This window comes from Crocodylus porosus, unplaced genomic scaffold, assembly GCF_001723895.1.
Source record: "Crocodylus porosus isolate Cpor-Errol unplaced genomic scaffold, CroPor_comp1, whole genome shotgun sequence".
Lineage (NCBI taxonomy): Eukaryota > Metazoa > Chordata > Crocodylia > Crocodylidae > Crocodylus > Crocodylus porosus.
In genome coordinates this window covers 93,799,395-93,812,705 of record NW_017728918.1, presented here as the reverse complement: position 1 = coordinate 93,812,705, position 13,311 = coordinate 93,799,395, and the positions used below count along the sequence as shown (strand labels likewise).

Here is a 13,311-nt window from a genome sequence, read left to right as displayed (position 1 = left end):
GGGCCAGTCCATCAAGGATGGCCTCCTTAATAAACTTTTCTAAGATCTTCCCCAGGATAGAAGTCAGGCTAATGGGCCTGTAGTTAGCTGGATCCACTGTCCTCCCTTTCTTGAAGATTGGCAAATTATGAATTATGCCAAAAGATATGTTTTGAGGAAGAATTTGAAGGAAAAGAGGCTGCATTATATCTGGGATCTGGACGTGCACTCCAGGTCTAGGACTGAAAGTGCTTTACCCATAGGGACTGCTTTCAGGCAGGGCTTGGAAAATCTGCACAGATTGTCTGCTTGCAGCTATTGTTCGGTGTAGGTTAGGGTAGCAGCAATGTAACACAGTTTCCCAACTACATGGGGTTATGGGCATGCAGATATTCATACCACCTACTTCTGCTATATTCCAGCATAGCATTTCTAACTCATTGCCTTGCTTCTTTATGATGGAGAGCCACTATAAGATCTTGGAGATCTTGGGGTATTTTTGTTTCCTTACAGAGTGGACCTTCAGATTTTAAGATGTTTTTGGTCTCCAAACCTCCAGTTTTGGTCCCTCCTGATAACAGCAGAATACAGAAACAAGGATAACTGCAGCATATAAACCAATAAACAACTGCAAATTTATCATTAGGCATTCAGTGACTGGTATCCACAGCTCCTGGGAGAAGAGGTTAATGTGACAGTTTTAATCATGTTTATTCTTCTCCAATGGAAAATAAAGAGGCTGTAGCATGTGCCTGGGTTTTCCACTCAGTTTTGAAGATTAAAGAATCCTTCTTTCTCAATTGTTCTATTAATACAGAGTGCTTGAAACAAACTAACAGTGTTATTGGGTGTTTTTGGGTGGGAGGTCAACATGGTTGGGTAAACTTTGAATACGTCACATAAAGCAGACCTCAATCTTGATACGCATACTCAAGCAAGACGAATGGAAGCCTTATTCTTTTAAACAAAGTGTGTAATGACATCGTCTCATGAAGCCCTCTCCATGAAGGTGGTTAAAATAAGTTTGTCATAGCTCACTTGCTGGATTCCACCTATGATTCTGTAAGACACACTTTTAAGAGACAGCGGCACCAGCACTGCATTCTCAGTACCCTTTATCCCCTCTTATCTACTTCAGGGTTAGTTCAGAGTAAAACCACTGGAAAACACTGGAGTTTCTCTGACAGACAAAAGGTAATTCAGGCCATCATTGCTATGTCTAGAATTTAATCCTTCCAAGCTTTGTTTTCAAGGGACACGTCTACATGAGATGCATTAATGCACATTAGCCTAAGTTAATGTGCATTACGGCTGCATCTCTACACATGCCAGCTGTTAATGTGTATTAACTTAGGCTAATTGCACCTAAATTTGATTTGTAAATGCAGGTATCATATTTAGGCATGATTAGTTAATGTGCATTAGTGCACATGTAGATGTGACCCAGCACTAACTTTAGTGTGTGGTCTGCCCTGCCACTAGGGGCCCAGCCAGAGCCCAGCCCCAGGGAACATCCAGGGGCTAGTGTGCTGGGCACCTGCCCCAGGGCCCTGCCCCCTAGCCCTCCTCCCCTCCTCAACCCCCACTCTGGGCTGGAAGACCCAAAATATTGTAAATAGTTTTCTCCTTGTATGTAGTTTTCTCCATGTATATAGTTTCCCACTTGTAAGCAGATTTTTTTATTATTGGTGGGTGGAGAGAGTAGTAGATGGGCTCTGTTGGTTGATGGGGGAGGGAAGGTTCTGTTTGTTGAAGGGGGAGGGTGTTGTGAGGGTAATAGTTTTTTTGTTTCACCCATATGCATGTCCTGACAGTGGTGTTGGAGGTGGGCAGAGGATAGAGTGTATGTGGGCAGCGGAGCAAGTGGGCTGGAATAAGGATTGCAGGAAGAAGGGGTAGGGCAGGGCCTCCCACAGCCAGTCCCCTGGCTATCCTGGGGCCTCAGCAGGGGTGGGGCTGCTGGGGCCAGCAGGGCCAACACCATGGCCAGCAGGAGCGTGGGGCACTGCGTATTGCTGGCAGGGGCAGGAGCCAGGGCAGGGACGGGGCTGGAGCAACCCTAGTGCTCGGAAGCAAGGTGGGCAAGGAGAAAGCTGCCGCATGCTGCCCTGTGCTGGTTATGCGGCTCCTGGGAAGGGAAGAGGCTGGCCAGGGATCAGCTTTCCAGATGGCTGCCAGGTGCTGGTGGCTGGGTCTAGCTTCAACATGGCTGCCAAGTGCTGGCAGCCATGTGGCTGGAGTTCCCCAAGTGGCCACAGAGGCATAGGAAAGGACTGCATGGACTTGGGACTAATTTTAGTGCCAAGTCCTTTTACGCATAGGGCACATCTACACATCACTCTACGATAATGTTGTTACTGCACTGTGCTTTAGTACTTCCTTTTGGAAATACTACAGCACGGCACAGTAACTGCCCACTGTGTGCTGCTGAAATGGGGGAGTGCATCACCATGGCGAAGTAGCTGCTGGTCACGGGTAGATGAAAGTGACCACTATGGCAACGTAGGATGATGTGTAGATATGCCTGAAGATACCCGCCAAAATCACTTAATGTGAATTAGCTTAATGCGCATTAAATTTAGTCACACTTAAATGCACATGTAGATGCTCCCAATATACAATATATTGCTGACTCTCACTAGTTATGCTTTCCAAAATCTGCAGCAAGCAAGGCGTGCTGCTATTTTGTCAGCAGGATGGCATGAGAAGGCCTATGGATCTGGGGGCACAAATAACATACTGGACACTTGGTATTAAAGTAGCAACTGATCAACAAAGTTAACCACTTGTTACATCAGAAAAAGACCCTGTGTTCAGCTATGAGCTCCCCACTTTTACTGCTATTACCCTCTCTGCAGAATAAAAGTGTCAGGTTGCGTATGCGATACAACAATTTTCTGTGATATCTTTGAGTGGACCAACTGAATAGTTGGAAGAGTTGTTGGATAAGCTCTTAGGCATTGATTAGTTGTATAGTTATTAGTTATACATAAGAGTTGTAGCGTTAGAAGACGACACTAGTGAAATAGAGCACTGAGTTTTTCAGCCCTGGAATCCAGAGTTTAACCTGTTCTGTCAGAGGTGTTGAGGGTGAGACCAGGACTGACCTAGGGCTATAGTATAGTTATGGTTTTTATGGAATTCCATTGAGATTTGTTATAAGTCAGCCAGTTCACACACTCTGTATGACCAAGTGGACTTTAGGCTTGGGTCATCACCTAAGGCGGCTCTGGAAGTGGAGAGTCATGTGCATATTTGTGTGTCATGTGCTACCTGCTGGAGGAACATGTGCAAAAGCCCTTTAAAAGACCCTGTGAGGGTGGGGATCTCTCGGGGTGGGTGTGGGTGTGTGAGTGTGAGCAGAGAGAGAAGTGACAGGAAGGAGAGAGAGTGAGTGAGAAGGGGACTGAGTATAAGACAGGCTGAGAAATAGACTGAAACAGAGAGAGAGAGAGTGATAGATTGGATGAAGTGAGTGACTGGGTGAAAGGCGGAACATGAGCGGGACCACAGCATGGAGCTGAGATTCCTCTTGTCACCAGGGCTCATCCATCGCTGAGGCTGCCTCGAGTTGGGAAAGAGTCGGTTCCCTGACAGTTCCTCGTCAGACGCACTACAGTGCTATAGCAGCCGCTCCCCTGACTCTGGTGCAAGTATTACCCCCGCTAGGTGGGACTGGATACTGGCTATCACTTCCTAAAATCCCTGTAAGTGACCAATAGCCCACACAGAAGTAGATAAGCCTCGGGTACTGGGTCGAAGGGGAGACAGAGTTGAACACTGGTGGAGCCTTCAATAAATAAATCTTTCTCTGAATCTCTCTGGGCTTTGACCCAGAATTTTCACTGTGTGTGTTTATACGTTGTAGTTAACTTTACTGTTGGTCCTAAAGTGTGCTAATTAATAAACCATTTTATTCATGTACCTTAAGCCATTTTCTTAGTGATTATTAATTAAAACCAGTGATAGATACGGACAGGGTGAAGACTAACCATACCTTTCTGGGGACAGATCCAAGAGGAAGCAGCTGTTTGGGCCTGCTTTATAATTTGGTTTAAAAGAATGATTTCCCTCCAAACACAGGTTAAAAAAAATCTATCAGAGGCAAAGAGTAGGGTTAGGATTTCATACACTCATAAACACCAAGAGGAACTGTTGATAATCAAGTCCAGGAGTGTCAAATATATGCTCTGTGGACCAGACCCAGCACATGGAGCCCCATAATTCAGCCCCCAGTGCTACCTCATTGACCCACATGCTGTGTTGGCCTTTGGAGCCTACTCAGATTAGCCAGCCTCCCAGCCCAGCTCAGGCAGGAGCCACATGCGCTGGTTCAGGCATGTGGGTGGAGTCTGTGGACATGATCTGGCCAGTTGACTAGTCAGGCACTGCCCATGTAGCCAGATGAGCTTGACATCCCCAATCTAGTCCAACCATCTACTTAACACAGGCCACGGAAGTTCACTCAGGAATTCCAACTGGTTACCTGGAGCCGTGTTAGCGATGCCTGTTCATGTGCCCCTTACATATCCTTAGGGAGCACGGGAAGAACCTGCGGACATTAATGCTGCCTAGAACTCTGGAAAAATATTTGTTTCCTTCTGTTGCACTATTACTTAGAAGTAGCAGCTAGACAGAAGGAAAATCTTTTTCCTTTTTCCAAGAAGTTCTAAACCAATGAGCCACCAAGCATGCAGTTCACTGAATCAAAAGGAGAAAAGGATATTACTATCCCTCTGGCAAAGTTTGGGCCATTTAAATTGCTTCTTGCTATTTTCATCCCTTTCACATTGAAAAGCAGAGCATATGGCCTCAAATATGGGGATTTATGATGTGTCTTGATACCAACTATTCCGGCATACTATATATGCCCCCACACATAGGTACTACCTTTGGTTTTTGCTGGTGGGTGCTCTTTTGCAGGGGGGAGGAGACATGGGGTCAGTCGGTATTTTTAGCGTATTTTTAAACTTCTGTCAGATCCTACGCTTTGTTTATTACTGGTATCTTAATTCAATAATTATTTTAAAAAGTATTTATAAACTGCAGCATAATTATATTATAAGGGATTAAATTACAATAATTGCACACACCCACAAGCAGCATGGCCCCCCTCACATCCACTACCTCACCATGAATCACGGTGCATCAGTCTAATGCCGCCTTCCTGTGCAGCCACATAACGTGCTTCTGCCACCTACTGGTACTAAGCTTGTAACAGCTTGGTGTAGGGAAGTTTTTAACATAACAGAAATCTAACATGGATCGTGTAAACCAAAACAGCTGTGGCTTGTGGGTGCCACGTTAATTTTTTGGGGGCAGTGCTTGAGCCGTGGAGCACCCATGGAGTTGGCACCTATGTCCCCAAGCAAGATAGGCACCTTGTTTTTGGAAAGGGAAAATGAAGAATTTTTTTTTCAGAGCTATGACTACACAGAACAGGGTCAGATCTTTAACTAGCTCACCCTCAATTTCCTGTTCAGCCAAAAGCTGTGCCTGTAGCTACTACTGAAAATTTGTTTCTCTGTGTACGTCTGTGACTTTTGAGTGGATTAGAATTTGACTAAGGTGACACACATAGTTATTACTAGCTGTTGTGAAAACTTTTAAGGTGGAATAGGATCTGGTGTGCAGGGCCACATTATTGAGCCCACAGGGCTTCCCATGGGTCTGAAAATCTGGCAGCAGGGGAGTGGTAGTTAATGCGGCCACTGCTTACTTCCATTGCCAAATTTCTGGACCTGTGGGGAGCCCTGAGGGCTGGCGGACATGGCTCTGTTGGCCAGATTTGGTCTGCCAGAAAGAAGTTGAACACAACTTGTTTAGATGACACTATTAAACTCTGGGGGCCAGATATTATTTTACCTCTAAGAGGCATTTACCCAGGCTCTAGGCATCTACATCAATGAACAAGGTCCTATTCCAACCCATGCAACAACCAATGAGCCACTTGTACATTGAGATTCCTAGGGTCTCTCCACATTTGAAATATATCTTGCCTGTCTTAATTCCATTAAAAAGTCATCTTTAGCTGGAGGAACCCAAAAGATGAAATTCAGAGAAGGTCGTCCACAAGTGTACTGTGACTTGAACCCAGTGTTAATAACCATCACTTAATTTCTTAAATGACTAGGACAAATAGTTTAGTCAACAAAGGAAAACAAATATATGCAAGAGAAAAATTATAATTTGTTTATTTAGCAAAATGTACTCAAACAATTGATTTTTCTTTTGATGTATAGATGTACAAAATATATCAGCTCTACAGTCTGCCCATTCTGAATCCCTTCTCAGGTATCTATAGCTTTTTTATAATCAATTTCACAAACTGAGCAAGTGAGGGTGTCAACCTCATTTATTTCAGAAGCCATGTTATTTTGCAATCCCCAAATTATTCATCCCTGTGTTCCTAATGATTGGCAGAGAGCTGCCTGGTTGCATGGTTTTGGCTGTTCTGTGTTTCCAGTTACATAAATAGCTATAAATACATTAAATACTTGCTTAATACAGCTTTTTCCCCCCACACAGGGAATTAGTGGAGTTGCCACATGGTTAGGGTTTTCTTCCAATAGCATCTGAAAGGGAAGATGACCTAAAAGTTAATTTCCTGATTAAGATGTGCTTAAAACTGTGAAAAGGTTTGAGAACCTCTGTTCTATAAAATCAAGAACAGATGACAGCAGTGTTCACCCTTTTCCAAATTTCACCTGATTTGAGAAATGGGAAGAGGTTCAGAATGATACTCCCTGGGTGCATCTACATGTGCAATTAATTCATAGTACACACTGGAGTTAGCTGCTCCTGGGCACAGCATTTACATGTATACCCAGGATCACAGCACTATGGGCTGAGGCAAAGCAGCCCTGGGCTGGCAGGTGACCTGAGGGATCAGCCCCAGGTTCTGGGTGGCTAGGGCATGAGAGTGCTACAGTGTGGGGCTAGGCAGCAAGCAGCCCCAACACTGTAGCCTCCTTGTCCCCAGCCAGCCCATCACAGTCTACACATACGTTTGAGTGCACATAAGTACTCTGCCAAGGATAGTACTGTCTGTTACAGTACTGTTCTATGTTGGAGTTCATTTACTGCACCCTAATATCAGTGCATGTGTAGACTGTGATGTTTTACTATAGAGCTAATTAGTTAACTCCACAGTAAAGATGTATAGACATAAAATTAGGTTCTTGGCTGCCTCTTTCTGGCATCTGTTGATCACTGAACTGTCTTTCTCTCAGTCATCAGTGAAACAAACTGCTCTTTCCTACAGTGACTGTTTCTGAAGGCACAGAGGAGGTATCATGATAAAGTAATTTGATCAGGCTGCTCTATACTCTCTGTTTTGAAGGCATGGGCAAATGATGCCTCCTGAGTCGGGGTGGAGGGGGGCACTTGCCCCCCTCCTGCCAGAGGACAGTCAGCAACTGGAGGCTGTCCCTATGACCGATCCTGCAGGCTCGGCTGGGATCCCTTGTGGCTGATTCTGCTGACCCACAACTGGAAGCAGTGTGCTGCTGGCAATTTTTGGTCAGTGGGATCGGCCGTGGGGGGACTGCCTCTCCTGGAACACTCCTCCCCAGCCAATGCTCTCAAGGGGGCACCAGCGCTTCGCCTGCAACCCCCCTGCCCGGGAACACTGCTGTCAGGGGATGCACCAGTGCTGTCAGGGGCTGCATGTGCACCCCCCATGCATTGCCACTGTTTGAAGGAAAAGAATAAAATCTTCTACTTGTAGCTCTTTGCATACCTTATCTTTGAAAAAAGGATGCCACATTTATAGGTAGGGCTTGGCTTAAATTGCAATTTCACATTTTTTTGAATCATGAAATTAAGTGATTTTCATGAAAATGTGATTTGCAATGAAATGCCATGATATGGCTCCTTGCTGTCGAATTCCCTAGCATTCTCCAGCCAGCAGCAAAAGTCTGGCAGGGGAGAGGGGAAGGGGTTGCACAAGGGTCAGGGGGAGGAAAGAGCTTGGGGAAGGGTAAGAGAGGGACTGTTTGCTCCTCCAGGTAGGAAAACTGGGGCACCTGGGGATTGCATGGAGGGTTGGGGGCACCTGAGAGCTGCCTCCCTTCTCCATCCTCTGGGCCTTGGCACTGGGTAGGGGAGGGGCTGTTTGCTTCTCCAGGTAGGAAAACTGGGGTGCCAGGGGTTGGGGTCGGGGGGGAGAGAACATACGCGTGTGCGCACACATACAAACAGTTTAGCAGCAGGGCTTTCTGCCTAAGGAAGCCAGCAGTTTCCAAGCCCAGGATAAAGCCTCTTGCCTGCCTGCTTCCCTGGTGCAATCATGCTGCTCTCTGCCTTCAGTAAGAAGAAATCCAGGCAAACCAAAAACATCTTAGTCCAGTGAGTTGCGGGGGAGGAGGCATGGGGGCCATGGGCTTCTCAGTAGTGAGCTGAGGCCTTGGGAGTAAGGCTTTTGCTGCTGCAATTAAACCTGACCCTACATCTTCCCCCTCAGACAATTAGGGGGCCTGGGGAGGGGATGGGGTGCCATGATCTGGGTATGACAATGGTGGCCCCTGCCATGATTGGGCCTGGATATTAGTGAGCTGGGCCTGCAAATTAAAACAGGGCCTATTTATAGGCCTCTGCAGCAGCCTGAAATTAAACTATGCAAACCAAATTGTGTATAAAACCAAAGCTCTTAGGAAACAAAAGTCCCATAAAAGAGGATTCTATTTCTTTCTTGCAAAAATTAATTACAGCTTAATAGAATGTACTCTGATGAACAAAGCATAACATTCCTTCAGATGTTAAATCCAACCCAAAGAACAGATGAAGAGCACTTAATTCTCAGAGGAATGCATTACGAGCCCCATTACTTTCCTTCCTCTCATGGTGTGTAATCAATCTCTCCCCAGCTGCCTCCTGGAATGTTTCAGGAAAGGAACAAACAAACTCTGGCCCTATTAGGGTTAATGCTTTTGCATAGACGTATATGACCATAAACTGGTCAAGTAGTACATGGTCTTTTGTTAACATTGTGACTGGGAACAAGATGAATACAGCCACAATAATATACAGCTGTCAACTAAAAGTACTGCATAAAGGCATCTTTGGCCATGTAGGCTCTTGGCTCTTTGAAAGCAGGTCAGCTGCATTGCCAGCATGACAAAGAAAATAGCAATGTTCAGAATTAGGAAAAGGCGGGTGTAGGAAGCCGATACTAATGATGCACTGGTTCGGGCAGTGGTCACCATATGTGCTAGTCCTGATCGACCTTTGAGTGATGCCCCAGTTTTGTGCTTTACATAGGTAACATCTGCAAAATCCAAAAGGTCTTTCATTTCCTCATCTTCATCCACGGGCAGCTCATTTTGTGCCTGAGTCTGTGCTTTTTGTCGCACTTTTCTTTCATTTACCTCAATCTGTGCAAAAATGTCAGGAACAGCATCAACAAACTTGTAGCCTTTGGCTACCTTTTTGCTTTTCTTTGCCCTGCCTTGCTGCTGGTGCTGCTGCCGCTGGGAGATAGCAAATATTCTGTCAATAGCCTCCTCTGTCTGTCTCTTATCTGAAAACCTCAGCAGGCGCTCAGCAGTTTTTCTAAAGCTATCTGTGTTGCGCACACGGGACAGGATCTGCTTCTCAAGCTGCTGGAAAACAGGCTTGAAATTCTGAAGATTCTGTTCCACAATGCCCACATAATCTTCCACTTCTGGCACTGCGGAGCTCTTAATGGCAGAAACATGGTCAAACATAATTTTTTGTCGGTCTGCGATAACTTGTGCAAAGACGGAATGGGCTCCATTCTCAACCGTCCACAGATAAATTGCATAGGAATGCTCACTAGTTGTTACAAAGACATCCAGTTGGTCAGAATCTCCACGGACATCAAAACTCTGGACATCTATGGAAGGTCCTATGAAGAGGTAAACTCCTCTGGTGATTGGGTGTCGCAAGTGGGTTGTTACATTCACAAAGTTTGTTCCATTGTATGGGTATCCCCGAGGATACATTTTTGAGGCAATGGTAGCTTTCTCACTGTAGCCAGCGTCATCCATCCAGTACATCTTATACATCTCATCACGGTGCCTAATAAAGGCCCCATGGACATTATCAATAACAGTTTCTTCAAAAGGCATATCCACATTGTGGAAGAAGCTGGTTGTTGCCTCTAGGGGGCTGTCATCTTCAAGATGAATTTGGTCCACCAGCAAAAGAAGCTGAGGATGTAGAAGTACAAGGTTTCTTTGGAAGTTTTTTAACTTCAGTTTTGGGTTGTAAGCACCCACTCCTTCTCCCCTGATGAAAACCACACCACTTCTCTCCATTGCTGCAACCACTCTACCCTGGCAGTCCCCAGCCAAGTCATGCTTATATTTCAACCACTTTGATGAGCAGTCCTCTGTAATCTGCCCTTCCCATGGAAAAAAGCAGCTTTTTGACATAGCTGGAGAAAACATCAACACATTGTTAAAGAAGGTATACTTTGGCCCATACAGGGCTTCTGTAATAAAAGGGACACCGTTGGGAGCAAAGGTAAAGGAGTTCTGATCAGGATGTTCATGCCCAGCATTAAAGTTCCTCCACCCCTTGATCCACTCTTTGTACTTATTTTTATGAACAATATCATATATTGCACGTCCTCCCAGCTTTCCTGATTTGAAGGAGAGGAAGGGCCTGTTGATTTCAGCCGGCAATGCACTTCCATATGTTACAACTCCCCAGTCCTCAAAATAATGTAGTTTCGGAATTCCATAGTCTGGTGGAGGTACAGAGTGCAAACTCGCATCATACCTGTTAAGAGTCAGAGAACATGGGTTTACATATAGTCGTAAATATAAAAATAGTTATTTGCTTTATCTCTATTTTTCAGTCCTATTCCAAAATGCAGGGTTTTCTGCAATATTTAAACTAAATAATTGTTTTACGATATGAAGCCCACAGTATGCTTGCTAAAATGAGCACATTACACAATGATACTCACTGCAATAATCTTCATACAGATCTCACCATGTATCAAATAAAGCTATCCATAATTTCATCATGGGAATAGATTTTGCTCTGGTTACACAGATATATATTTACTATTGAAATCTTAAAAACTTTGCTATAGGACTTCATCCTGAACTGCAAAAAAACAGTTTTCTATTGGACATCAACACATTCTGAGGCTCTTTTCTTCAAATGAATGTGCAATTAGTGCCCATTCAGTTAAAATAAGATGAACTGAACTTGGATCTTGCAAAAGATGTAGCTTGAAAACAGCCCAGATATTGGAGGGGATAGGAAGTCTGGACCTTGCAAAAGAGATTAGGAATAAATTTAAAATAATAGATAATCCCACTATCTTTTTAAAAGGATGACAGGGATTTGCTGTTGATCCAAAAAAAAAAAATATTTGGAGAGTAGGTTTAGATTAGACATCTGCAAGAACTACTTCACAGTTAGGAAGGCTAGGAGCTGGAACCAACTTCCAAGGGAAGTGGTGCTGGCTCCCACCCTGGGGGTCTTTAAGAAGAGGCTTGATGCCTACCCGGCTGGACTCACTTGAGTCCAGTTTTTCTCCCGCCCAGGCAGGGGGTCGGACTTGAAGATCTACAAGTTCCCTTCCGACCCTACTTCTATGATTCTACGATCATCTGCAAAAATGTTTGCCTCTTTCATATTTCCTGGATCATCAACACGACCACTTAAAAATTTATCATAGTTTTGTTTTCTTCTGAGGCTAAAGAAAAACTTCTGATGTCAATATGTATGTGAAATGATTTAATTAATACATTTAGCTTTAAAAGGACTCTTCATGCCTAAAAAAATAATATATTACATTTTTGCTTGTTCACATTTTGTTTCTGTAAATTTAATATATTTGCATTATTCTTTAAAAAGGTACCTATGAAAGTGTCTCTGACCTTATTTAAGGGAACACAATAAATAAACACAATGTAAAGCCCCAACAAGACTTCTATCTCCACAGCAGTAAATAAAATTATTTTTCTCCATCAAAATTCCTCTCTCTACTTTACAAAAAATTCTTCCAGACCCTACATCACTGTTTTATAATTTTGTGAGACTTAAAGCATCTCTCCATACCTTTCTGAATTTAGTGGTACTCCATTAAAAAAAAAAGCTATCACTTGTTTTTTTTGTGTGTTTTGTTTAATAGAACAATTTTGTTGCAAAGAACTCAGACAGAAAAGAAGAGGGTCTAAATGTTATTGATATTATTCGATATCTTTGAATGTATCTTGTGAATCATATGTACGTGTTTGCATTTCCAACAGTGCTAGTATTGCACAGCACCCTATGGCACTCTTAAAAGGATCCCATGGAAGTCCACTTGAGAAATGCTACTTTACATAAACACAAGCTTTGTAACATGTTCTGAGGCTAAAAACTCCACGTGACTAAATGCATAACACTGTTCCATAGCCAATGGCCCTATATAACCAGCTTACTTTCTTTACTAAAGACGCCAAAACAAGTGCCTCTTCTGACCAAAACAGCATCATACAGAATAAGAACAAGGTGGTTCCACGAAAGGAAGTCTTAGTATGTTTAGGGCTTATTTCCATGCCTTGAATCCACTACAAACATCTCACTTCTTGATGTCAGTAAGGCTGTCTTTCTCATAAGAACAGAAAGGGAGGATATGGGAACAGTAGAGAAAATACATTCTATTAAATAGGTAATCAGCCCCATATCAAGGGATATTTTGGGAACTGCTCATAAATTTTTAACTCATATATCATAATTATAAAATAATATCCATTAAACACACATGTTGCTCATAGTGAAAATATTATGCTAAATTAACCCTTTAGCTATGTATATGTCAAGTGACTAGTGGGAATTAGCAATGTGTGTTTTAAAACCTCAAGTATTTTCATTTCTTGCCTGTGGCAGGGTGGTCTAGTCTCACAAATTAGAATGGAGGTGTACATTATATAAAAAAACTGCCTTATGTGCTTTATCAGCTTTCCCCCTCTTATTTCAAACCTCTTCTTAGATAGTAATATACATGACACTTTTTAAAGAATACATACTTCTTTGAGCAACTAATTTTACTACATGTAAAAGAAAAAAAATCAGACTTCAAATGTTCTTTTAATTAACCACCAAAGCACAAAACTAACCATACTACTAATGAAATGATTTTTTTAGGACCCATGTAGGTAACTAGATATAAGAATTTCATTCCCTTTGAAACTAGTTGTCCAGAACAGGCAACAGCTGGAAAACAAGTGAAAATGGGCTATATAAGACCTGTGCATTGTATATATTTATATATTTCATATATTTCATAGATTTCATAGACATTAGGGCTGGAAGGGACCTCGGGAGATCATCGAGTCCAGCCCCCTGCCCAAAGGGCAGGAAGTC

The 13,311-nt window shown here is 43.3% G+C and overlaps 1 protein-coding gene across 1 annotated transcript in view; it reads right to left on the bottom strand.

Moving 5' to 3' along the window:
• Positions 1-6,148: 6,148 nt before the first annotated feature.
• Positions 6,149-13,311, bottom strand: part of LOC109312144 (dermatan-sulfate epimerase-like) — a 330,716-nt gene continuing 323,553 nt past the window's right edge. Inside the window, exon 17 of the mRNA XM_019538188.1 lies at positions 6,149-10,725. Within this exon, the coding sequence (XP_019393733.1) occupies positions 8,961-10,725 (1,765 nt within the window). The 3' untranslated portion in view covers positions 6,149-8,960. The remainder of the gene's footprint in view (positions 10,726-13,311) is intronic.